Source organism: Ranitomeya variabilis, chromosome 4 (genome assembly GCF_051348905.1).
Source record: "Ranitomeya variabilis isolate aRanVar5 chromosome 4, aRanVar5.hap1, whole genome shotgun sequence".
Taxonomy (NCBI): domain Eukaryota; kingdom Metazoa; phylum Chordata; class Amphibia; order Anura; family Dendrobatidae; genus Ranitomeya; species Ranitomeya variabilis.
The window spans coordinates 497334362-497362058 of NC_135235.1; the positions used below are offsets into that span (position 1 = coordinate 497334362).

General features: G+C 40.3%; 1 protein-coding gene across 1 annotated transcript in view; it reads left to right on the plus strand.

Annotated features, from left to right (window-relative positions):
- CNTNAP1 (contactin associated protein 1) overlaps positions 1–27697 on the plus strand; it is a 173182-nt gene that overhangs the window by 98025 nt on the left and 47460 nt on the right. Inside the window, exons 8-13 of the mRNA XM_077252002.1 lie at positions 5364–5625; positions 8369–8518; positions 12387–12558; positions 19027–19133; positions 20660–20779; positions 21507–21710. Coding sequence (XP_077108117.1) covers positions 5364–5625; positions 8369–8518; positions 12387–12558; positions 19027–19133; positions 20660–20779; positions 21507–21710 — 1015 coding nt within the window. The remainder of the gene's footprint in view (positions 1–5363; positions 5626–8368; positions 8519–12386; positions 12559–19026; positions 19134–20659; positions 20780–21506; positions 21711–27697) is intronic.

The following is a 27697-nucleotide window of genomic DNA, read 5'->3' on the forward strand; positions in this document are numbered from 1 at the left end:
ACCTTAAAAGGTAACTGTGATCCACAAATAAGATTAAAAATGGTCATGTCTCCTCTCCATTTTTTCTATAAGAACTTGGTCCTCCAAAAAAATGAAAAAGGACATGTGAATGTGCCTATCGACTACGGGTTGTTCTCACAAAATTAAAATATAATCGAAAAGTTAATTTATTTCAGTTCTTCAATACAAAAAGGGAAACTCATATATAGAGTCATTACAAATAAAGTCATTTATTTCAAGTGTTTATTTCTGTTAATGTTGATGATTATGGCTTACAGCCAATGAAACCCCAAAAGTCATTATCTCAGTAAATTAGAATACTTTATAACACCAGCTTGAAAAATTATTTTAAAATTCAAAATGTTGGCCTACTGAAATGTATGTTCAGATAATGCACTCAACACTTGGTCTGGGCTCCTTTTGCATCAATTACTGCATCAATGCAGCATGGCAAGGAGGCGATCAGTCTGTTGCACTGCTGAGGTGTTATGGAAGCCCAGGTTGCTTTGATTGTTACTTTTGGCAGTGTGAACAGGTGCCAAGTCCTGCAGGAGAATTAAATTTCCATCTCCTAAAAGCTTGTCGGCAGAGAGAAGCATGAAGTTCTGTCAAATTTTCTGGTAGACGGCTGTGCTGACTTTGGTCTTGATAAAACACAGTGGACCTACACCAGCAGATGACATGGCTTCCCAAACCATCACTGATTGTGGAAACTTCACACTAGACCTCAAGCAGCTTGGATTGTGTGCCTCTCCACTCTTCCTCCAGACTCTCGCACCTTGATTTCCAAATGAAATGCAAAACATACTTTCATATAAAAAACAACACCTTGGACCACTGAGCAACAGTCCAGTTCTTTTTCTCCTTGGCCCAAGTAAGAAGCTTCTGGCGTTGTCTATTGGTCATGAGTGGCTCGACACAAGGAATGCGACACTTGTAGCCCATATCCTGGATACATCTGTGTGTGATGGCTCTTGAAACAATGACTCCAGCAGCAGTCTACTCAGCAGCAGTGGCCTTTTCTTAACAATCCTTTCAAGGCTGTGGTTATCCTGGTTTTTCTACCACACTTTTTCCTTTCACTCAACTTTCCATCAATATGCTTGGATACAGCACACTGAACAGCCAGCTTCTTTAGCAATGACCTTTTGTGGCTTACCCTCCTTGTGGAGTGTGTCAATGACTGCCTTCTGGACATCTGTCAAGTCAGCAGTCTTCCCCACGATTGTGGAGCCTACTAAAACAACTTAAGGGGCCTTATTAAACGATTAGGAAGCCTTTGCAGGTGTTAATTATTCTAATTTATTGAGATCATAACATTTGGGTTTTCATTGGCTGTAAGCCATAATCATCAACATTAACAGAAATAAACACTTGAAATAGATCACTCTGTAGTGACTCTATATAATATGAGTTTCACTTTTTGTATTGAAGAACTGAAATAAATTAACTTTTTGATGATATTCTAATTTTGTGAGAAGCACTTATATATACTCTCTGTGAAAAACATGGATAAGGACATGTACGACAAATTGAACGGGTGAATGAGACCTTATAATGCAAGTACAAAATCTGTCTTTGGCACGCCCATTAAAAATGAATGGAGCCGACGTGTACATGATCGATCACTGCTCGATTGAAAAGCCTCGGTTCTCGGGATCGGTGGGGGTCCCAGCAGTCGGACCCCCAAGCGATCAAGAAGTTATTATAGTAGACAACTTTCTAACATGAGAAAACTCAAACTTCAACAAACGTGACATATAGGAGCCTCGGTCATAGTATACACAGGTTGGCTGCAACTAGATTTTCAAATTATAGTTCTGACATCTCAAATAGCATCTCTAAATTTGGGGAAACTAAGTATTTGATACATTGCCAATTTTGCAAGTTTTCCCACCTACAAAGAATGGAGAGGTCTGTAATTTTTATTGTAGGTACACTTCAACTGTGAGACAGAATCTAAAAAAAAATCCAGAAAATCACATTGTATGATTTTCACATTATTTATTTGCATTTTATTGCATGAAATAGGTATGTGAGAGAAACAGGTCTGTGAGAGAAAGAATTCTTGCTGATTGGTAGATGATCAAATACTTATTTCATGCAAAAAAATGCTATTTAATTGTTTAAAAATCATACAATGTGATTTTCTGTTTTTTTATTTTTAGATTCTGTTTCACAGTTGAACTGTACCTATGATAAAAATTACAGACCTCTCCATTCTTTTTAAGTGGGGAAAACTTGCAAAATCAGCAGGGTATAAAATACTTATTTTCCCCACTGTATGTAAGACAATGTTGTGTTTTCGAAGTGTCCAAAACTAGTGGTACTATTTTACAAAATATAACTTTACAATACGTACAAAATTGCCATTGTAAAATTGTATTTATCGCCCACTACTGGTTTTGGCTTACAGATACTGATGTAAAATACTGACCAATTACTAATAGTGTGAATGTGGAATAAGTTGCACAATGGTCAATTATAACACACAGTGATGATATGATAACTGAGCAAAACTGTAATAAGCCACCAAGGGAAATTGTTGCGGTAAACCCATGACAGAGAGTGGCCAGAAGACCGCATCATCTGATTTCACATACTCTGTCACTGATTAGAAGCATTTCTCTTTCATATTAATTGGTGCAGGTTTCTGTTATCAGTGCAGAGATTAAACTCTACAATTTAGAGTCTGAAGCTTTCCTGCTTGTATGATCTCAGCTGTTCAGCATTGGCCACTCCCCTCTCCTATTTATACGGTTTTCTGGCAATCTGGATTGCCAATGTTAGGCTGGAGTCATATTAGCTTTCATATCTGATGCGAGAGTATTTTTACATTCGGCTCCTGTCAGTGCTCTGTACTCCAGTCCTCTAGCATGAGAGGACTGCAGCTCAGCTGCGGAGGAGACGGAGAAATTAATTTCTCCATCTCCTTCATTGCTGGCTTCCGTGGGAATAGCAGCACTGCACTTGGGTGATATCCAACTGCAGTGCGATGTTTCACAGGCACCTGAAGACTTATAAGGATGCGTTCGATAAGAATTTCACATGCAATTGCAGCATGTTGCATTTTTTTCCATTACATCGTGATCCGATTGGAGCAGGAGACAGAACACCATTGAGAACACAAGTATAGGATTAAATTGGTACAAATGCAATCCGATTTTTGGTGTGGAGTGGAGGTTTCAGATGTTAGGAGAGGCATTTGGAATGTTGTTCTAAAGACTGTTGTTTGGTGATTTGCCTGTCTGCATATCCTCATCCTCTCTTCTTTGATTATTCCTTCCTTTTACTTCCCGATGTTCCACTCTGTTGTTTGTGAGTGCATATTTATACACTCACCGGCCACTTTATTAGGTACACCATGCTAGTAACGGGTTGGACCCCTTTTGCCTTCAGAACTGCCTCAATTCTTCGTGGCATAGATTCAACAAGGTGCTGGAAGCATTCCTCAGAGATTTTGGTCCATATTGACATGATGGCATCACACAGTTGCCGCAGATTTGTCGGCTGCACATCCCAAAGATGCTCCATACAAGGCAGGATGGATCCATGCTTTCATGTTGTTTATGCCAAATTCTGACCCTACCATCCGAATGTCGCAGCAGAAATCGAGACTCATCAGACCAAGCAACGTTTTTCCAATCTTCTACTGTCCAATTTCGATGAGCTTGTACAAATTGTAGCCTCAGTTTCCTGTTCTTAGCTGAAAGGAGTGGTACCCGGTGTGGTCTTCTGCTGCTGTAGCCCATCTGCCTCAAAGTTCGACGCACTGTGCGTTCAGAGATGCTCTTAGGCCTACCTTGGTTGTAACGGGTGGCGATTTGAGTCACTGTTGCCTTTCTATCAGCTCGAACCAGTCTGCCCATTCTCCTCTGACCTCTGGCATCAACAAGGCATTTCCGCCCACAGAACTGCCACTCACTGGATTTTTTTTCTTTTTCGGACCATTCTCTGTAAACCCTAGAGATGGTTGTGCGTGAAAATCCCAGTAGATCAGCAGTTTCTGAAATACTCAGACCAGCCCTTCTGGCACCAACAACCATGCCACGTTCAAAGGCACTCAAATCACCTTTCTTCCCCATACTGATGCTCGGTTTGAACTGCAGAAGATTGTCTTGACCATGTCTACATGCCTAAATGCACTGAGTTGCCGCCATGTGATTGGCTGATTAGAAATTAAGTGTTAAGAAGTTGGACAGGTGTACCTAATAAAGTGGCCAGTGAGTGTATGTTTTGTAGTTTCATTTCTCTTTACATCCTCCCTTGTTAGCCTGGCTTGTGTATATACATACATTATTACTCCCCACTTCCCTGGGTGGGGGAGGGGTCAGATATAGGGATAATTCAGGAGTTCAGAAAGGTACCTGGCCCTGGCGTCTTCACCATCAGAAGTAATCCAAGGAGCAGGGATAGCTATGACGCCCCTAGCATTGGGATCTGGCCCCAGGTGTGTCTGACAACAGAGTTGTGACAGAAATACTCTCAAATCCTACCACAAGTGACTACAAATATGAGGGGAGATTTATCAAAACTGCCCCATAGTAATTGCTCATAGTAACTAATCAAGTTGCTTCTTTCACTTTTCAAACAGTCTCTGAAATGTAATGTGTTGCCAAGGGAAAATACTCATTTTCCTTTGCACTGGTTTTGGTGCATGGATGACTAGGCATCTGTCCTAAGCATGGCCACTGTTAGGCGTATATTTCCTGCATTTGTGCATCTGCCATTGGCAGAGTGCCCCTAACATAACATGTATAGAAAAAAGTAGACTAAGGAAGTATGTAACAGCTGGACAGAAGAAGGCATCAGAACAAAGAAGAGGGAATTTGAAGGGCATGTGTCCAACCACAGGGGGCACTTCGTTTTATTGCTATAACATGACAGAAAAGTAATTTTGCCAGTGTAAGTTTTGCCTTTAGGAATGATTGAGGGTTGGTATAATTTATAATCAGTACTCCACTTTAAATGAGCATTCCCTCAGACATCAGTGACGATCATTTTGGATAAAAGCATGTTGCCCTGTATGAGAGGAATGCGAGCCTCGATAATTGGTTTACAAATGCCTGCAGCTGCTTATTCACTCAGAACCGACAGCACTATTGAACTCCATGCTGGGCTGAATCAATAATTTCTCTGAAATTATGCCACTCCTCCTTTGTATGCCATGTATGTTCTTAAAATTAATGTGCATGCTGTATCTGTATTCATTCACATCTTTCTTATGTTGCAATATAATGTAAAATGTGGTCTCTACTGATCATTTAAAATGATAGCTCTGTTTTCTACAGCTCCTCATCCTTTATTAATGACACCCCATCTTGTAGATTCCCTACTGACATTTTCTTTGGGTCACATAACAGGGCAAAGTGCGCTTCTCATGCGTGGAGATGCCTTATGTTCCCGTCACATTTTCTGGCATTAACAACTATATTATGATACCGGGAGTTCCTGCCAATTTAAAGTTGATGGTGAGCTTTAAGTTTCGGACATGGGACACCGTTGGTCTTCTGATGTTCACCAACTTTGCTGGCTCTTTTGGATCATTGGAAATGGCTTTGAGTGAAGGTCAAATCAACGTGACCATCTCCCAGCCACACAGAAAGAAGCTGGTGTTTGCGGCTGGTGAGTAGTAGATCTTGCACTTCTAGTATAATTGTTCACTCAGAAAAGCATATAAAGACTCAGATTCATCAAGATTAGCATGAACAATGCTGGTCTTGACGAGGGGGCATGTTGGAGTCAGATACTCCTGCATAAGCCTCTTAATGAATCCATCACGTCTGACAAGTGGTGCGCGCCTCACAAACTGGAGTAAGATTTCTGAAGTAAGGTATGCCACAACTCATCATGAATTAGATGAGCTATAGTGTCCCGCTCCAGCTCTGCCCAAAAGTTGCAAAATTTTTGTGCAAATCTATGTTGCGCAAAAATGTTTTTTCAGAGCAATTTACTTCAGAATTCTGAAGTAATCAGTCTGATGAATTGGCGCGAAACTGTCTGTGTGCTGTCCACATGTAAAATGGATAGCACAGGTAAAGCAAAAGGACCACTGCATCTCAATATGGAAGTTCTCATGAAGTAAAATATTGTAGCATGCACTTCTTTGATCTGTATTTAAGATCAGACTTGCCCATTATAAGTCAATGAGTGCGCTAAAAACAGATCACATTCGAATTACCATCCATATGTCACGTTTTTCACAGATCTGTTACAATAATTAACATGGAAAACGATACTTGGCCTTTTAAGGTTCATATAAAAAACGGATGTCATACAAAACAGAACATACAAAACAGACATATGAATGGAATGCGGATGTAAAAAATGGCCATTTAGATCGCATACAATACAGATGAAAGATGATCTTTTTTTTTCTGTATGAAAAACAGATGATTTTGCACACGCTAATCTTAACCCAACCTAAGATCTATATAATAAATGTTTTATTCAGTTGTTTGTTTAGTATAACATATTTATTTTGAGTCAATTTGGTAGTGTAGGTATAGTTGTTATTTATAATGGAGCACCAGAGGATCGAGGAGAATCAAGCACTTTGTTCCCCATTACCAAAGTTTTAAAGCATTTGTTACTGCGTTATGCTACAGAATTGCAGCCCGGTATTTTTTTTTTGCTCAAACACTCCGTAAAACATAGCTTGAAAAGCCATTTAATTCTACCTCACCCACTTCAGGAGCATTTCAGAAAAAAGCGTACCTGATTGAATTCATACATCCAGGCTCTGATTAATGCTGCCCGCAATTTCACCAGCATGAATCAACTGACAAGGTCCCCTTTTATGAGCTACTGCAATGCTCTTTATGGAATTGATGCACCAATATGTTGTTATGGCATGCGGGGTCTGCTTCTTTGCTACGGGTGGCGACTCAAGTAAAAACAATTTTTAAGTTAATTTCTAAAAAAAAAATTTCATCATTTATATAAAAAAAAATGCAAGTTTAGTATTGCCATAATCCTACTGACCTGGTGAATTATACTGATAGGTCATCTTTATTAATAGTACAAAAACAGAAACTCAAAAAAAAAACAAAAAAAAACTACTGCAGGTTTTTTCACAATTTTGCCTCACTTTGACTTTTTTCCCAGTTTTCAAGTACAATGCATGGTAAAAATGAATGGGGTCATTCAAAAGTACAACTTGCCCAGCAATACAAGCAATACATGGTTATGTCAACAGAAAAATGTAAAACGTTACAGCTTTTGGAAGAAAGGAAGGCAAAAAATAAAAGGAAAATTGCCAGGTCGGGAAGGGGTTAAAAGCATGTATGTAGGGCTAAAATAATTTTTGCCATGGGATTCATTAAACATTTTGCACCATTATCCTTCTAAGGCCGGAGACACACTGGTGCGAGATACGGCCGAGTCTCGCTGGTTAAAAGCAAGCTGTGGCACCGGCACTCCGGAGAGGAGCGTGCAGCTCCATGTATTGCTATGCAGCTGCACGCTCCGCTCCGGAATGCAGGTGCCACAGCTTGCTTTTAACCAGCGAGACTCGGCCGTATCTCGCACCAGTGTGTCTCCGGCCTAAAGCCTCAGTGCTGCACTGTCTATTGCTGGCTGTAGAATGAGTTAACTGAGAATTCATCACTGAGCTTGTAGTAACTCTTTTTTTCTGTGATTTTCTCATATCCCCTCAGTGAATCTATGAGCACAAGCCACATTAAAGGAAAAAGTGCAAGTGATCAAGGAACCTGTAAAAACTTAAATAGTGCAACCTTTTTAATGAAACCCAATTAAAAATATATATTCTTAGCCACAAATACATGTATTTAAAGTAAAAAAACAAAACTAAACCTATTAAAGGCTACGTTCCCAAGATGAGTTTTTGATATTGCATATTTTCTGCAGCATTTTTCCACCTATTACTAGTGTTTTTTTTTATTGTGTTTTTCAGTGCAGTTTTTTTTACATGTGTTTTAATCGCCGTTTTGATGCTACAGTTTTTGTCTCTTTTTGATATTTTAAAGCTGATTTATTTTTGATATTTCCTGATAACTGACTTTGATAAACCTTCATTGATATAGGCATGTGTGTATTACATCCATTTTGTAGTTTTTCCTCTACAGATATTAACTAAAAATGCATATGCATTTTTTTTTACCTGCTGATTTTCCACATCTAATGCAATTCTATGGGGAAAATCCGCACCTAAAACTCAGTGTATATTGCTGTGTTGAGCATGTGCAGTTTCTCTGTTACACAGTTATCACGTAGTTGAAAAAAACCCACCAATAAGTAACACATTCCGGCCAGCACTGTGCGACCCACATCTAAAGAGTGGCAGTTATAGGAAGAGATTGCTGTACCGGTGCTTGCATCAGTTACTGATTTAGATTTTTTCTTTCAGGATATCGGCTAAATGATGGTTTCTGGCACTCAGTCTCCTTGGTGGCCAGAGAGAACTCTGCTGTGGTTGTTATTGATGATGATGAAGGTGCACAGTTCAAAATCAACTATCAGTTCCAGCTTCGATCTGGTGACACTTATTACTTTGGAGGTAAAAATGACTTAATCAGCTGATAGCACTTACTAAATAGAAATTTTATAAAGAAGTGGTCCAAAATTAAATTGATTTTCATCCTAAATCTATTGATAGTAATAATCTAGTAGTTTTTCTAATACATTTTAATTAAAAAGTTTCTACTGTTCTCTCCCTACTCTAACGGCTTTAATTTTTTTAACCTACTTATGTTTTGATGACATTTTGTTTGAGAATGCCCATGCTAGGATGCTCAAACAGGAATTCATCAGGGAACAGAGTCGGTAACTACCACAGCCTCTGTTCCCACCCTGAGATGGAGCATTAACAGTGACCTCCGTTTCACAGGCTAGGCTAGTCCCTGCTCTACTGAGCATGCGGCGGTTGTCAATCGTGATCTATGCTCAGTACAAGCTCCCTTGTCACTGTGTAATATTCTTTTCAATGTAAAGTGACAATGCGCTCCCTCACCGATTCTAATAAGTGACGAGCCGGCAAGAAAGCGCACTGTCAGGAAAAAATACAGAGAGAAAAAAACAGCCCAGCCTCGAAAAGTGGCGCCTGTTTCGGGGGGTGAGGCTGGTCCTTGCTCCTTGTATTCTCTTCTTACAATACTCACTGACAGTGCACACTTTTGCTGGCTTCATTTAGACGTCTGTGAATCACGTACATGTCCTGTCTGTTTTTTATGGATAGTACACTTTAAAGTCTATGGAGCTGTTCACTTTATTGTCCGAGATTTTTTTCAGACTGTGTGTCCCTAAAAAAATCGCGGAGACATGTCCATTTTTGATCCACGTCTGAGAGCAAAATCGCACATTCAAGTCTATAGGGCCATGAAAATCTGTGTGCGTATTGGGGTTGTTCGGTCTAAAATTAAACATCTGCAGTCACTTTGTATGACTGCAGACTTTTGAATTCTCCCAGTATACGCACAGTGCACTGCAAGGATTCATCAGTTTCTGAGAACGGAATGATAGTGATGTGTGCGATATGCATACTACCAGGCAGAAGCTGTTGAGGGGGGTCATCACTCCATATAAGTGTATGGTGCAGGCCACGCCCACTACATGGCCACACCCACTGGATGACCACACCCACTAGAAGGTCATGCCCTAGCTTCATACACTGGTATAGAGCAAGGCCGAACCCACTAGACGTCATCTGCTCGGGAGTATGCATATCACACACATCAATGCTGTTCTTGGCTCAGAAACCGGTGAATTCTCACAGCACACAGAGCGTACGCTTGGGGGAATACAAGAGTCTACAGTCACACAGAGTGACTGCAGTATTCTTTCTTTTCACACCGGACAACCCCTTTAATCCATGTAATTAACATTGCAGTGCATAGGAGAAGCTTTACAGTTTGTCTCTTTTTTAATAGGTGAAAAATCACTGATAAAACTGCATGAAAGAAACTATATATATATATATATATATATATATATATATATATATATATATATATATATGTTTATATATTTTTCACAAGCCTCTCCAACTCATTAAAAAGCCAAAAACTGACTGCTATTCTTTTGTTCATGGGCCAATTCACTTAAAAAGAGAGATATCCGACTAAGCTCAAAAGCAGGGTACATGTGGTTTTGTGGACAAGTGAACAGCACCGAAGACTGTAATGGGTGCGTACTGTATATGTAAAAAACACAAACAGTACAGTGAACAGTGATCATCTGAATGAGGCCTAAACCTTATAACATTATCCAATGCCAATATCTTAATTTTGCAAAGTAATAGGAAACAGGAGGTTAACAGAAGAAAGTTCCATGGGGAAAGTTAGTACAGCTGTTAGCACCAGCCCAGCTTTCCATCCCAAATGCACTTCCTCTAGATATGGGAATACCAGCCAAATGTGAAAGGGTGGTATTCCCATATCCAGAAGAAGTACATTTTATTTGTCAATAACGGGGATAAGGAATTGCCCCAAGGGGCATAGAAAGGATGTGGAGGAGAAAACAAGCACATTCATGAAGGTGTTTTCTCCAGTTTTCTGATATAAAACAGTTTCAAATGTTTCAAATTGGTTGTGTACTTTGAAGTTGTGTAAAAGTTTAGCAACTTTTGGCATTTTTACCGTAGCCTTGGCCAGCTTTTCCAAAATGCATGAAGCCAGCCAGACAAATCCACCACTTTGGTGGCGTAAATTTTGACAAAAATGTTATCCGGTCCCTCTTACTGAATTAGGGGCTTCTTACTCTAGCGGTGCCTCTCAATAAGACTAGTGTGCAAAACGCTAGTTTAAATGAATAGGCCCATGTATAAAAATCTGTCAGCGTTATGGAGCATCCTTTGTTCTATAATTACAAATAAGCAATGTTTAATGCATTGAAAAAGTATAGAGTACCAAGAAAGATGAATAGTGTTTTTAATTTCCAAATTTCACTTCTAAAACCACAGAGCACGGTACATTTCATGTATGATTCATATTGTGGCTTAAATTAAGTTCTGAAGTGTTCTGTCTCATGAGTCAGACGTGCTGCTTTTCACACACTTTCACTATAGTTGTGCCAAACATTTCTCACAGCTGCATGAAGGTTGCGAAAATTGCTGTCAAATTTCATCCATAGAATGAGACACTACTGAGACTCTCGTTATTATGCAGTGTAGTCTCACAATCTGTGGTGTTGTATCATCTCTTCAAAGGAAGACGTTTCAATCATAATAATGTGCATAATGTTCCACCTCGATATTTCCTGTTGGAAGTTTGGCAAACATTTGTCGGCCATACATCACGTAACATGGGGCCTACACATGCCCGAGATGAAGATAAAGAACTGGTCATGGACCTTGGTAGATCATGGTTGCAGCCACCTTGCTTTTCTGAATCTCAGAGACTCGTAAAATTGGTATACTGAATGAAGTTTAACCAGTTCAGATATGTTTTGTCATGTAAGTCAGTTTTTGAAATGACAGATTTGCATTAAGGGTATTGGTGAATTATTATATGGAACTAATGTAAGTATCTTCTTCAGCGAAGAAGACAGGAGCTGTAGCCCCATTTATCAGAAGAAGCAATCCTGAAAGTACCGTAAATATTGACCCTTTAAAGGGTCTTGCCACTTCACTTAGAATAAGAAGCCAAAGTTGTGAAAAGAATTTTTCCAATCCAGCAAAGCGAATTAAAAGCAAAAATACTTTATTATGACTTCATTAAAATGGTAGCATGGGCATAAAAAATATACGGACGCGTTTAGAATCAGCTAGACTCGAAATGCATAAGATATATTATTTATGCCCATGCTACTCTTTTAATGAAGTCATAATAAAGTATTTTAGTAACCTTTTAATTCGCTTTGCTGGATTGGAAAAACTCTTTTCACAACTTTGATTTCTTATTTTTACAACTTTGAACAAAGCCGCTTGATAGGCCACAAGCTTTATCCATGCATAGTGGAGTGGATTGCCCAGGAAACCAGGCTGAACAACATATATATATTGGATGGGGTAAGCTGTATCTACAAACTATCTTATATTTCTAATAAGAAGCTAAAGCAGAAACTCCATTTGCAGACATATTGCGGGGTAACTTAGCCCCCTCATCAGTGCAAAGCAGGAACTAAGTAGACAGCCGTTTCAGCTTTATAGGCTGCAATCTGTATACTTTTTCTTGAAGATGTGGCTGACCACTTCAGGTTCCTTTTTTCATTTTGAAAAGGTAAAGCTACTTTAGGGGATACACACCGCCTTTGACTGTTCTCCACATATGTGATTAAAAGGAATACTAAATAGAAGCATATTATAGTGATGCTTTAATATCCTTCTATTCTTGTAGCATGCATTTATTTTTAATGTGTTTGTGACCTGGATAAAATGGAAAATCTGGTACATTAGATATTATTCCATAACCACCATTTTCGTCTTGTAGGTTGCCCGAAACCTGCTGCAGGCTCAGGCTGCTATTCCAACCAGACAGCATTTCATGGCTGCATGCAACTGCTAAATGTGGACGGCCAACCTGTGGACTTCCATCGTATGCAGCTAGGGTGGCTGGGGAGGTTCTCAGAAGTCATGTTTAATGTCTGTGCAATTGCTGACAGGTAGTTTCCTTTATTAATTACTGTTTTTTTAATTGTATTATCAATGTGCAGAATGCATGTACCTTAGCTCAGTGGTTAGCACTGTAACCTTCCAGCGATCGGGTTCAAATACCACCAAGGACAACATCTGCATGAAGTTTGATGTTTCTCCCTTGTTTGAACGGGTTTCTTCCCAAGCTCCAAAGACATAGTGATAGGTAATTTACATTATCAGTCCCATTGGGGACAGTGTTGATAATGTCTGTAGTGTGTGCCTTATATTGCTCATGTTTATTGTGCTTGTCTATATTTGCCCCTTTCACATGTAAAGCGCCATGGAAAAAATGGTGCAATGTAAATGTATAATAATAATAATAATAATAATAATAAAGTGCTGTAGAATTAATATAAGTGAGTAACATAAATAGATAAAATGCTTTAAAAATGAATTCACCGTACCAGATGGGTTCTAGTGGAGCTGTGGTATTGGCTTTAGAAAACCTCATTCCCAGTACAGCCACATAAAAAATAAAATAAAATAAGACAAATGACCATTATACTATGCCAATCAATTTAAATGCACCCCTAAAATTAGCTTACAAAATCACATGGACCATTTTTTGTGTTTCTATCCACATTGTATCAATATGGACATTGATATGTATAGAGATTTGCATTCATACTGTGACTCTTAACCCCGTCCTGACATATGACGTACATTTAAGTCATATGTCAGGTAACTGACCTTGATTCGGGTTTGCATCTATCTCCGAAGATGATGGCTGTGTTTTTCAGGCATCATCTGCCTCTAACAGCCGCAGCTTGAGTTGAGCTCCACCCGTGGCAGTTTGCATTGTGGAATCTGGTGACAGATCCACTTTAAAGGGGATATTCGAAACTTAAAAAATGAGGCATGACACCAGCAGTAGTCCCGCCCTGTCAACGGGAAGAGAAACTGCTGCTCTGTTGACAGGGAGTAGCTGAATCTTTGGCAGGAGTGGTCAATGACGGCTCCAGGTACAATAGACAGGTAGCTTCCTCTGGTAGCAACTGCATACCTTTTTTTTTAAAGTCCCAGATATCCCCTTTAAAGGTACAGTGTCTGCTGTACATTTATAGAGAAACTATAGATGGCACAATGCTGCAATAACCAGAATCGTGGAAATTTTGATCCTGGTTGCTTAACCCACTGGATTTCCGTTAGAAATGACTGCACCATCTAAGTAGTTAGGCAGGAAAAAGGGGAATTGGCCCCTCCCCAATGCAATCACAGGATGTTGATGGGTTGCTTTGGCAGCCAGGGGCCTAGCAAGTGCCTCCCGTTCTGCCTTAACACATTTAAACCCTAGAGGCAGGGTGTAGTAGGTGTATTGCTGACAGACAGTAATACAATGCTAAAGTCGCTCAATATGTAATAAAAGCAATCAAGCATTTACACTTACATGTTGAAGGGACAAGCAAAAAGAAGTTTGCTAAAACTTTTACAAAATATATATAAAAAAGAGCAAAGAAATGCCTTTTCATACTGCATTATGTGAAATAATACAAGTAAAAAACCTCACTTAATTGATATTGCCACATCTGTAATAATCCAAAGTATACAGCTATCACATTATGCAAGGACATATAGTATCTCCATAACTCCTTATGGAAGTATGTTCCTAGAATGTTCCAGAAGCTTTCCTTGGCAGCTTCAATTCAGTATGACTCTATATTGCAAGCAAGCCCTTGTTCTGAGCCTAGCTGCCAAAAAAATATGAGATCAGTCACTCACAGCCTTTTGAGGTTTGACCACCAGCTGAGCTTGGTGTTAGCTTTCTCCTTTAGGCTTTAAGAATGCTTAATGACCTGCTGAGCCAGGTTTCCTATCCCTTCTGCACAAAGAAAGGAGGTTTATAATTCCTTGCCAAATAGGATATAAATGATTGACTTGAAATGATATCTCCAATATTCTTCACAGTATCCTTTTCTTTACTGGTCAGCACTGACCCCGGTCCCACTAAGTTGGGACCTTGGAAAAAAGAGTTCAAGTTCTTTGGGTCCATAGACCAACGCAACAACAGTTTCTCAATCAGTCCAAGGGCATAGTCCATTTAGCTTCAACCCAGTTGTGAAATCAGGTTGTTCATCCCTCCTCCCCCCAAACATGCATCCTTTTGCCACAAGAGCACAGTCCATTGGACCCCCATGAGTCTATAACACAACAAAACTGGAAAGGGAAAACTTAATTTTCTGTCCGTCTGCAGCCATCAAGGGAGTCCTGAATCCTGTGGGTCTTCTGGGTCATCTCAGCCCATCTGAGCACTGGGCTAGTTCACATGTGTGCAACCAGCACAGATAGACCCACTCGATGTCTGACTCCTCTTCCTGTCTGGTTCAGGTGTCTGCTTTCGTTAATTGGTCTGCATGACCCCGATCCCTCTGGGTTGGGACCCTGGAATAAAGTGTCCAAGTTCTTTTAAATAGAGGCCCACAGGTAGGCCAACACATCAACAGCTCCAGCAATCCAGGAGCACAGTCAATAAAGTCTTGACACAGCCAAAGCATTGGTTCATTCATCCCCTCCCCCTCACCTTTTGTTTACAACAGTCCTTTACTTGCATAATGCTGCCCACGTGGCAGGATTACAGTACCTAGGGACAAAGTGCATGGGCACCTCTCTGGGGGGCTGTGAGGTACTCGCACTGTGCTTGCAAGGTCTTCAGACATTCAGCCCTGACGCAGAGCCTCAAGCACACAGAAATGTCCACTTTCACTTTTGATTCGGGCTTTGCTTCCTGGACTTCTTTCAGGACCTCTTGTTTCGCCACTCCACCCGGCCGCACCTCCTCCAATTGCCAAGCCAGCCATCACCTCCACTCATACTTTCCTGGTCCCCTGCGGAATGGCACACCGTACCATCGGCCATCTCTCTCCGGGACAAATCCACACCACTTCATGATCTGTTGCTCACTCACTGACTTACTTCTCACAACTAAGGCTGTCTCTTCTGCCTCCTGAGGTCTGTCATGACTCACCATCCCATTTATCAAATGTTACTGCCCGTTTCCTCAGGCCATACTTTCTTTTGTGGATCTTCTACTTTCACTTCACACTGCAATGGCCATCACTCACTGCTCTGGGTGGGCCCTTTTGGTTGCACTCCACTCGGTACGTGTACTTGATGAAGGGCTGGATACCATTTTGCGCCCTTTTGTCTCTGATGCACCGACAATGGTCCAGTCCATCCCCGCGCTTTCTTCATACGAGGAACTCACATTCTGCTGACTACACAACTTGTAAGGTGTCAGAGGGCAGTATTCGTGGGCGTGCTGCTGCTCCATGTTGCCCTGGCACTTTACAAGAAACTTTTGTTCCAAATCAATTGTCATGTAGTATGTGAGGTGCATTGTACTCACTGGTAGGCTGCAGACCTCAGCTGTTTCCAAGTCTTCGGTTTCAGGAGCCGCTGCACATGAATCAAGGGACACCCAGTTCATTTCATGACAAAGAAGTTTACTCAACAGTCTGTATGCATCCTATGGCAACTCATAGTATCGAGCACAACACTTTCCATCTCTTGTTTCCACAACATAGTACACTTACAGATTTTCCTTCCTTTCTTCCTCGACTATCTCTGCTTTTACTGGTCCTGTCAATCCGAGAGATTCCAGCCCAGTCCTGCAGTATGTCTGAGGTCCATTACTTCTCCCACTCATGACTCCACGTCACTCTTCCTCCGTAAGGAAGGGCTTACAGTGCTCGCCATCGCACCAGGATCCAGCTTTGAGCTCCAGATGTTATAGGAGTATATCCGCCTCATACTGCCCAGAACAAGGTGCCCCAACTCTTGCTGTTCAGCCCTACTTGAACTTGGCCCTATCTAACTATCTAAAGGAAGCAGTCACTTGCCTTAACGCCAATCCCTTTCCAGTATGGGCTGGTCCCTAACATTAACACTTACCCTATTGTCACTTTAGTTAACTATCTTATACTACCTATCTTGTGTCCTAAGTCCTAAATTATATCTTACCATATGCTATTCTATACTGTACACTTCCAACTGTAGGAACTACCTTTATGTTACTTATACATTATCATATCACAAAACACAACATATACCAAAAGATGCAGGACATAGTTTACACCATAATACAATACGATTAGTTTCTCCAGGGGCAGGAATGCGATAGCTTTTGTTTACCATCCTTGCACATGCTTGTCTGCATCTGCCCTAAAGTGGATTTATCATGGATTAAATAACACTCTTTTCCTCCAAGCATAGGTAAAAGCTACCAAAAATATAGCCAAACTGTCAAAATCTTAATATACTAATGGAATCAAGAGGGTCAGGAGAAGATGACATACAGTAAGAATGTTTGGGGCTCCATTCAAACCACAGAAGGAACTCTGGGGATGTTAACAGCCAAGGATCTGGAAGCTGACTGTAAAAACCGTAACACCGTTACCAATTGATCTGCAATTTTTGATTCAAGCAAAGCAATAAGGGTGGAAATCTGTATCTTTAAGGTTCTTAACCCTTTATAAAAACTTACAGTAAAGGTCAGAGAGTCTCGGCGCCTGCGCACTGCAGTACTTTGCTCTGCCCTCAACAGGGCAGATAAAGTACGCCTGCGCAGGAGCCGTGGCAGGCAGCAAAGAAGAAGACGTCATCGTATGAAGATGGGAGGCGCTGGACCCGGACCGCGACTTCCATCTGACCGGACTGCATCGGGACCGCCCCTGGGTGAGTATAATCTAACTTGTTTTTCTTATTTTTCAGATTACATCGGGGGCTTATCTACAGCATTACAGATTGCTGTAGATAAGCCCCTGATGGCGGTGGCCTTAGCTTATAGGACAATTTTGGGGTGACAGATTCCCTTTAATGTTACTTTGGCTTTGTTGTACCTTATCTAGAAGCTCATATAACACACACATTAGATAGCTGTTGGATGTCTGACAGCTATCTCTCCCTCCTCCCCAATACACAGGAAAACTCAGCTTGGTCAAATGTTCCTGTGTTCTCTTGAGTGAACCACTTCAAGTCTCTCGCATATCTCCCTGCAGAACAAAATGATTGGCTATTGAAATGCCCATATATCTAGGAGCATTAATCATCAACTGCATCTGGGAGGTTTGTCAAGTTGAGCAAATCAAATTTTCTCATTTTGTTTTGTTTTGAAGCAAACAAATCTACCTCTGTGTTACCTCATAACTCTGTGACCTGAAAAAATATTTTCTGATTCAGATACCACTGTACTTGATCTAATTTCTGGAGAATTAGTAAATTATGTTTCTAAATGTTGAATGCCTGAGAGGGACAAAACTCTCTTCAGAAGGTTGAGGATTACGTGAATCACTAACATCACTTGTTTGGATCTGACCTTTCACAATTTAAATATTCCACTGTTGTCATATTGTCCATCAGTTATAATTGACTAAATTAAACATGTAATATTCACCCTGAGTGTATATGTAAGAGTCCTCTAGTTTACACGATGCAGCAAGATACATATATAGAAGAGATCTATTGGGAATGTTTTCAGCATGTAGCCAGACTTCATCAGCAGAGTGTTTAGCCTAGGGAGTCAAGCAGCATGAATCAATCCACCATTCCAGTCAGTTATCAATTATCCAGGCTGATAGAGGTAGAGGAATGGTGTGAAGTACCATGTGTTGTCTTGGCAAACCCTGAGTCATCCGATATTTGTGGCTGTTTGCATAATAGGGCTTAGCTAAGCCAAATTCATTCCTCCATGGCAGCGATTTCCCCTTTTGCAGAAGACACTTTCAGCTGGACAGTGCATCTTGCCACAAGGGTTTTATAGTCATGGATTTTTTCAATGAACATGACAGCAGTTTTCCTTGCTTCCCTGACCTTTACTATCCCCACATCTTAATACATTAGATCTCCCTGTGATGAGTTAAACACGGAGTATCTACTTTGCATCAAATCCTGTCAGCACGGGCTAATATCCCTGCAGAAAAATTTCAACGCCTAGTGAAATCTATGCCACAACAAAGTGTTGCAGTTCTGAAGACCAAAGAAGGTCTAAAACGCTACTACATGGTTGTCTCTAATAAAGTGGCCATGCTATGTATGGTAAAAACTCTGCATTGAATGGGAGCTTGACGCAAATGCGAGATGAGCTGCAGTACTTGGGAATGGTCAGTAGACAGTGTACGAAGCTGTGGTATCCCACATTCTGGCTGCTGCAAAATTGGCGATCATTGGATGTTTGACTAACACCAAGACTTATCATAGGGAATATCTGTATACCAACATGATACTATTGAGAAATCCAATTGATCTGGCAAAAAAGTCAACAAAATAAAAAATAAATTGATCTAAGGAGTTGGGTATTGAAAAACAAAAAATGTTGAGTAAGAACGCCTAAAACTATCTTCAGCATCAATGGTGTAAAAATTACATAATTTTGATTAAATGATATTTGTTATAATTTTATATAACAGACTAATAGAAGTTTATTCTTATCACAACTTTAGGTGTAGGCCAAATTTATGTGAACATGGGGGTCGCTGCTATCAATCCTGGGATGACTTCTTCTGCATTTGTGACATGACAGGCTACAAAGGAGAAACCTGCCATAAATGTAAGTGCCCATTCTAGCCTCATATTGAAAATCTAACTATATCTCTGGTTTACCAGTGTTTAATGAACTGTACTGTATCTACTTAATCGTGTTGTGGTTGTCCGATACTGAATGCAGGAGCCTCCTAATAATGACGCCCTTCAAATTGTATACTGAGTACCAATAACTTCCAATTGTCAAACATTAACTAGTGCCAGTAGGTGAAGAATGTAATTTATTTAATTTATATTAGGGTTTTTTAATTTAGAGAAATCTGGACAAAAGATTACATAATTGGCATTACTGAGTTCAGTCCACTATTCATTTTTTCAAAATATGATTTACTAAAATCTTGGACCAATCCTTTTAGACAAATCACTCGTGCTTTTACAATGTTGTGTTAGCAATTTGTAATGCTACACTAATGAATAGTAATGACTAGTGGAGAAGGTGATTGAGCATTTCAAAGTTTTGAAAATAGAATGAGGTCCAAGCTCATAAACCCAGAGTAGAATATTAATTAGAAAGGTTTACAGGTCCAAGACTGAGAACCTACCATGAGCATCTGCGGGGCATTGCGTGGTTCTATGTCTGCACTATTTCTTCTGTGGCATGATGGCAGCTAAAATGCAGCTGCATAAAATAACTGCAAAACTTGAATCTATGCAATATAACTGAACATAGATGAGTTTTACACATCTGACATTCATGGCCCAAGTATGGACTGATATATCGAGACTGACCAAAGGTCTCGTGACCTGAACTCAACAGTCTCAAATATGACGAAGAGGCTGTTGCTTTTGAGTCAGGAGACCTGTGGCCAATCCCATTAACTTAAATGGGTATTCCCATCTCCAAGATCCTATCCCAATATGTAGTAGGTGTAATAATTACCGTAGTCAAGAGTGAATATACTCGTTACTCGAGATTTCTCGAGCACGCTCGGGGGTCCTCCGAGTATTTTTTAGTGCTCGGAGTTTTAGTTTTTCTTGCCACATCTGAATGATTTACATCTGTTAGCCAACATAAGTACACATGGGGATTCCCTAGCAACAAGGCAACCCGCACATGTACTTATGCTGGCTAGCAGCTGTAAATCATTAAGCTGCAGCAAGAAAAACTAAATCTCCGAGCACTAAAAAATACTCGGAGGACCCCCGAGCATGCTCGAGAAATCTCAAGTAACGATTATATTCGCTCATCACTAGTAATAATAATAATAATATTATCAGATACCTCCAATTAAAAATGTAGTATAATTCTTCTGATCCACTGTCGCTTACCCTATGTGAAGGGCATTGCAGTAGCTTAGGTCTCCATGGTTACGACCACTCATATAGTGACAGTTGTTAGTGGTCGTAATCATGGATACCTAAGCTAATGCAATGCCCTGCACATGACACTATAATATATTTCTAATTGGAGGTAATTTCTAATATTATTATCATTATACCTACTACATATTGGGATAGGATCTTGGGAGTACCCCTTTAAGGAATTTTATGCTATTCTTGCCTACAAATAATCCATTAATATTTGCCTTAAAGCTCTCTTCAAGGAAAACTGTGATTCCTACAGAATCAGTGGAAAATATTCTGGCAATTACACTGTGGATCCTGATGGCAGTGGTCCTTTAAAGCCGTTTACAGTCTACTGTGATATATCTGGTAATGTAGTCACAATCATCCGCATTAACAAATTACAGTGAGGAAATTGCTTCTACCTCTCCTAAAATTAGGTTTCGCTCTGTTGCTGTCGCTGTCTGTCCTAAAGAGCAGAGATTTGGTATTACATATCATACAGGAGGCTTCTCCGTCACTGCTTTCTATAAATGCGTTGGGGGGATTCACAGTAAAAGATAAATGTTTAGAGGGCGAAAAGAAGGAAAGAAATACATGTGAGAGGATGAACACATAGATCTATGGGAGCAATATCAGTCAGTAACAATTGAGAAGAACATTATCAGATTTGTCACAACATTTCGCAATGCAAACTCTTTACATTATAAAATGAGGGAGGTAATAAGTGTATTGAGTTTCCACCCATCCCGACTGAAAGCTGCAGCTTGTGCTGAGCAGTGTGAGGTATTAGCAACCGCAGGGAGGAGGCACACTGATGAGCTGTCAGTCAGACTAGGCGGGGGGAGATTGAGTTAAACTTTCAGAAAGGATTATCCTGGCATTGTGACATGGATTTTTCAAAGTAAATACACCAGCCTCATTGGGACTGGGAGAAATATTTATTATTGCTTGCAGCTCGTATTGGTAGAATAAACCACATAATAAATACTAGCAGTTACTGCTAAGATTGGAGAAGAGACAGATGTTTATAAAAGCTGGTAATATAACTGTGCAATGAATTCACAATTGCTTTATACATTTCAAATCTTGTCAGAGGAAAGAGCATGGACAACTGTACAAAATGACCGATATTATCGAACCAAAGTCGTCGGTTCCAGTCCTGACCAGCCGTTTCTGGGGGAGGTAAATTACTGGAACGCATCCTGGGGGGAAGTGTCCTCACTCGCTAATGGATCTGAATACTGTGAGCAAAGGATAGAATACTCCTGCTTTAAATCCAGGCTCCTGAATACACCAAGTAAGTAAAAACCATGTTTTATACGTCACTGAAAACACAGTTCAGAATAAGTTTGTATTATTATTATTACAACAGTGAAACTAATATCCACTCCTATCTTAAACAATTCAGGCATATCTAATTCATAAAAAAAAATATTTCTTATATGGTAGACTTTTTTACGGAATACTTTAGTAAAATCCCAATTTATTGGAACTGTCCTATTAAAATAAGCTGATCATAAAATAGACAACCCCCTTAACCTGATAACGATGAAGTGCTGTAATGTTATTATGGTGCTTGATCCTGGAATTTAACCCTGCACCATTGAAAATTCATAGCTCGGCGTTAACGCTTCTTCTGCAATCTAGCAAGAGCTGTCTGGGTCTCCAGTTGTCAGACATAGCCGGAGACCCTGGGGAGAGGACAGACGCAGGTTATGTATCAATGAGCGCTATGTAGTGAATAGAAGCACCTACGGGTGCAGAGCTGCCAGATCCTTGAGCAAAAATTCATTCACATGTTGGATTTACACTGTAAAAACAAGGAGAATTTATTTAACAGGTTATTTGGTGTGAAACATGAATAGTAAAAAAAAAATATTTGAAAAAAATGTTTTTTTTGCAATAATTGTTTCATAGTTTTCATTGCTTTTGAAGTGAATCTGTCAGTATTAAAGTATTAATAAAAGTTATTTTTTATTAGTTTACCACTACCTTGCTGCATTATCAGTACGATGAACCATCCTAAGTCATCAATATGAGAATGCAGGTCATAGAAAGTTAAAGAAAATTGTACCTTGATATCTGATATTTTATTCCCAAGAAATCCACATTATTCTTATATGCCTACAACGGAAACCTTCAAAAAGAATCTGAAGACCCACGTCTTCCGACAAGCCTACAACCCGCAGTGATCCTCAGTCTGCTGAACCGCTGCACGACCAGCTCTACCCTCTCCTAGTGTATCCTCACCTATCCCCTGTAGACTGAGCCCTCGCGGGCAGGGTCCTCTCTCCTTCTGTACTTGTGTGTGCCTTATATTGCTCATGTTTATTATGCTTGTGTATATTTGCCCCTTTCACATGTAAAGCGCCATGGAATAAATGGCGCTATACTAGATGAACTTACAGTCTTCCTTCAACCTTAATAACTATGTAACTATAAATGTATAATAATAATAATATGCAATTGAGCTGTTAAGATCTCCGAAGAATCTGCTTATAATAAACTCTTAACTGCCTTGGATGTATAGGTATGTCTAAGATTGTCTCCCTGCATTTGGTGCAGGCTCTGGTTCTGGGTCCGCATCTTTCCCTGCAGATGACAGCTGATCTGATCAGCTCTCATATGCCTGTAACAGCCTGATGTGGATCCGAGATCCACCCGCAGCTGTTAACATGTTAAATGCGCTGTCAATCTCTGACAGCGGCATTTAACACGCGCTGTGCAGAAGCGCATCACAAGACACACTCATCAGCACACCTGTCACATGCTTGTGAGGCATGGATGGGTTGTATTGACAGTTAGGGGGTCTGCATAAGACTGTCATTGTAAATCTCCTTTGAACACGGCGCGTGGATGGCGTTCATAGGAGATCAAGATTTATTTTACACATAGCAGGGCTTAAAGGGAACCCAACACCAGTTTTGGCCAATAAGAGATACGGCCACCGCCTTTCAGGGCTTATCTACAGCATTCTATAATGCTGTATATAAGCCCCCAACCCGACCTGCAAGAGAAGAAAAATAACTTTTATTATACTCACCTGTGGGCGGTCCGTTCCGATGGTTGTTGCTCTTCTTGGTCCGACACCTCCCTTTTTCTTGCAATGCAGCCCTCCTGCTTGCTTCGTGTGGATGACATGTCTCCTTGGCACCGCGCTCCTGCCCAGGTGTACTTCTCTGCTCTGTTGAGGGCAGAGCAAAGTACTGCAGTGCGCAGTTGTCAGGAAAGGCCAAAGAGCACTGCAGGGCAGGGCAGAGAAGTACGCCTGCGCAGCAGCACTGCGCCGAGGAGACTGTGTGGATGACAAAAGGCGTTATCCATTTGAAGCAAGGAGGAGGACGGGGATCATAAGAAGATGGGACCATCGGACCGGGCCACCCTGCAGGTGAGTATAATAAAAGTTATTTTTCTTCTCTTGCAGGTCGGTTTGGGGGCAGATATACAGCATTATAGAATGCTGTAAATCAGCCCTGAAAGGCGGTGGCCGTATCTCTTATCGGCCAAACCTGGAGACAAGTTAACTTCAAGCCCTGCTATGTGTAGCACAGGCAATCAGACGATTGCAGACTCAATTCTCCTAAGGAGACGACTATTGAAGCCAGTAAAAAGTAAAAAAAAATAAAAAAAATTAAATATTTAAAAAAGCACAAAATTTCAAAAGTTTTGCACCATTAAAAATAAAACAAATTAAAAATACATATATTTGGTATCACTGTATGTGTGGCTGCCACAACATTGTAATAAAATTCAAGAACGGGTGATCAAAACATCGCATCTACCCAAAAATGGTATCAATAAAAACGTCAGCTCCGGGCACAAAAAATAAGCCCTCAACCAGCACCAGATCCCGATAAATGGAAACGTTACAGGTTTCAGAAAATGGCAAAATGTATATGCAAATGTATAAAAAAAAAATAAAAATCCCCAATTAAAGAAAAAAAAAATATATTTTCCAATAAATCCATTTATTTATGTAAATAAAAAAAAAACAATAAAAGTACACATATTTGGTATCGTCGCGTACGTAACGACCCACTCTATAAAACAATCCCACTAGTTAACCCCTTCAGTGAACACCGCAAAAAAATGAATAAAAAACGAGGCAAAAAACAATGCTTTATCATCATACTGCCTAACAAAAAGTGCAATAAAATGTGATCAAAAAGACGGATATAAATAAACATGGTACCGCTGAAAATGTCATCTTGTCCCGCAATAAAAAAGCCGCCACACAGCATCATCAGCAGAAAAATAAAAAAGTTATAGCTCTCAGAATAAAGCGATGCAAAAACAATTATTTTTTTATATAAAATCGTTTTTATTGTGTAAAAATGCCAAAACCTAAAAAAATGATATAAATGAGGTATCGCTGTAATCATACTAACCCGAAGAATAAAGCTGCTTTATCAATTTTACCACATGCGGAACGGTATAGCCGCCCCCTCAAATGAAATTCAGGAATTGCTGGTTTGCAATAGAAAGCGTCTTTTAGTGTGTGACACCAATCATACAAATCCGCAAAAAAAATGCTATAGAAGTAAATCAAACCCCCCTTCATCACCCCCTTAGTTAGGGAAAAATGATAAAATTTTTAAAAATGTATTTATTTCCATTTTCCCATTAGGGTCAGGGTTGGGGCTAAAGTTAGGGTTAGGGTTGGGGCTAAAGTTAGGGTTAGGGTTGGGGCTAATGTTAGGGTTTGGATTACATTTACGGTTGGGATTAGGGTTAGGGGTGTGTTTGGGTTAGGGTTTCAGTTAGAATTGGGGGTTTCCACTGTTTAGGCACATCAGGGGCTCTCCAAACGCGACATGGCGTCCGATCTCAATTCCAGCCAATTCTGCGTTGAAAAAGTAAAACAGTGCTCCTTCTCTTCCGAGTTCTCCCGTGCACCCAAACAGGGGTTTACCCCAACATATGGGATATCAGCGTACTCAGGACAAATTGGACAACAACTTTTGGGGTCCAATTTCTCCTGTTACCCTTGGGAAAATACAAAACCGGGGGCTAAAATATAATTTTTGTGGGAAAAAAAGGATTTTTTATTTTCACGGCTCTGTGTAATAAACTGTAATGAAACACTTGGGGGTTCAAAGTTCTCACAACACATCTAGATAAGTTCCTTGGGGGGTCTAGTTTCCAATATGAGATCAATTGTGGGAGGTTTCTACTGTTTAGGTACATCAGGGGTCCTGCAAACGCAACGTGACGCCCTCAGACCATTCCATCAAAGTCTGCATTCCAACACAGAGCTCCTTCCCTTCCGAGCTCTGCCATGCGCCCAAACGGTGGTTTCCCCCCACATATGGGGTATAAGTGTACTCAGGGTAAATTGGAGAACAACTTTTGGGGTCCAATTTCTCCCTTTACCTTTGAGAAAATAAAAATTTGGGGGCTAAAATATCATTTTTGTGGAAAAAAAATATTCTTTATTTTCACAGCTCTGCGTTATATACTTTAGCGAAACACTTGGGGGTTCAAAGTTCTCACAACACATCTAAATACGTTCCTTGGGGAGTCTAGTTTCCAATATGGGGTCACTTGTGGGAGTTTCTACTGTTTAGGTACATCAGGGGCTCTGCAAACACAACGTGACGCCCTCAGACCATTCCATCAAAGTCTGCATTCCAACACAGAGCTCCTTCCCTTCCGAGCTCTGCCATGCGCCCAAATGGTGGTTCCTCCACATTTGGGGTATCAGCATACTCAGGACAAATTAGACAATTTTTGGGGTCCAATTTCTCCTGTTACCCTTTGGAAAATAAAAAATTGCAGTCTAAAAGATCATTTTGTGGAAAAAAAAAGTTTTTTTTAATTTTCACGGCTCTACATTCTAAACTTTAGTGAAACAATTGGGGGTTCAAAGTGCTCACCACACATCTAGATAAGTTCCGTAGGGGGTCTTCTTTCCAAAATGGGGTCACTTGTGGGGGGTTTCCACTGTTTAGGCACATCAGGGGCTCTCCAAACATAACATGGGTTCCGATCTCCATTCCAGCTAATTTTGCATTGAAAAGTCAAATGGTGCTCCTTCCCTTCCGAGCTCTGCCATGTGCTCAAACAGTGGTTTACCCCCATATATGGGGTATCAGCGTACTCAGGACAAATTGCGCAACAACTTTTGTGGTCCAATTTGTCCTGTTACCCTTGGGAAAATAAAAAATTTGGGGCGAAAAGATCATTTTTGTGAAAAAAATATGATTTTTTTTTTACGGCTCTACATTATAAACTTCTGTGAAGCACTTGGGGGTTCAAAGTGCTCACCACACATCTAGATTAGTTCCTTAGGGGGTCTACTTTCCAAAATGGTGTCACTTGTGGGGGGGTTTCCACTGTTTAGGCACATCAGGGGCTCTCCCAACGCAACATGGTGTCCGATCTCAATTCCAGCCAATTTTGCATTGAAAAGTCAAACGGCGCTCCTTCCCTTCCGAGCTCTGCCATGCGCCCAAACAGAGGTTTACTCCCACACACGGGGTATCAGCGTACTCAGGACAAATTGCACAACAACTTTTGGGGTCCAATTTGTCCTGTTACCCTTGGGGAAAATAAAAAATTTGGGGCGAAAAGATCATTTTTTGTGAAAAAAATATGATTTTTTTTTCGGCTTAACATTATAAAGTTCTGTGAAGCACTTGGAGTTTCAAAGTGCTCACCAGTCACCACACATCTAGATTAGTTCCTTAGGGGTTTACTTTCCAAAATGGTGTCACTTGTGGGGGGGTTTCCACCATTTAGGCACATCAGAGGCTCTCCAAATGCGACATGGTGTCCGATCTCAATTCCAACTAATTTTATATTGAAAAGTCAAATGGCGCTCCTTCCCTTCTGAGCTCTGCCATGTGCCCAAACTGTGGTTTACCCCCACATATGGAGTATCGACGTACTCAGGACAAATTGTACAACGAATTTTGTGGTCCAATTTCTCCTGTTATCCTTGGTAAAATAAAACAAATTGTATCTGAAGTAAAAATTTTGTGAAAAAAAGTTAAATGTTCAATTTTTTTTAAACATTCCCAAAATTCCTGTGAAGCACCTGAAGGGTTAATAAACTTTTTGAATGTGGTTTTGAGTACCTTGAGGGGTGCAGTTTTTAGAATGGTGTCTCTTTTGAGAATTTTCTGTCATATAGACCCCTCAAAGTGACTTCAAGTGTGAGGTGGTCCCTAAAAAAAAATGGTTTTTCAAATTTTGTTGTAAAAATGAGAAATCGCTGGTCAACTTTTAACCCTTATAACTTCCTAACAAAAAAATTGTTTCCAAAATTGCGCTAATGTAAAG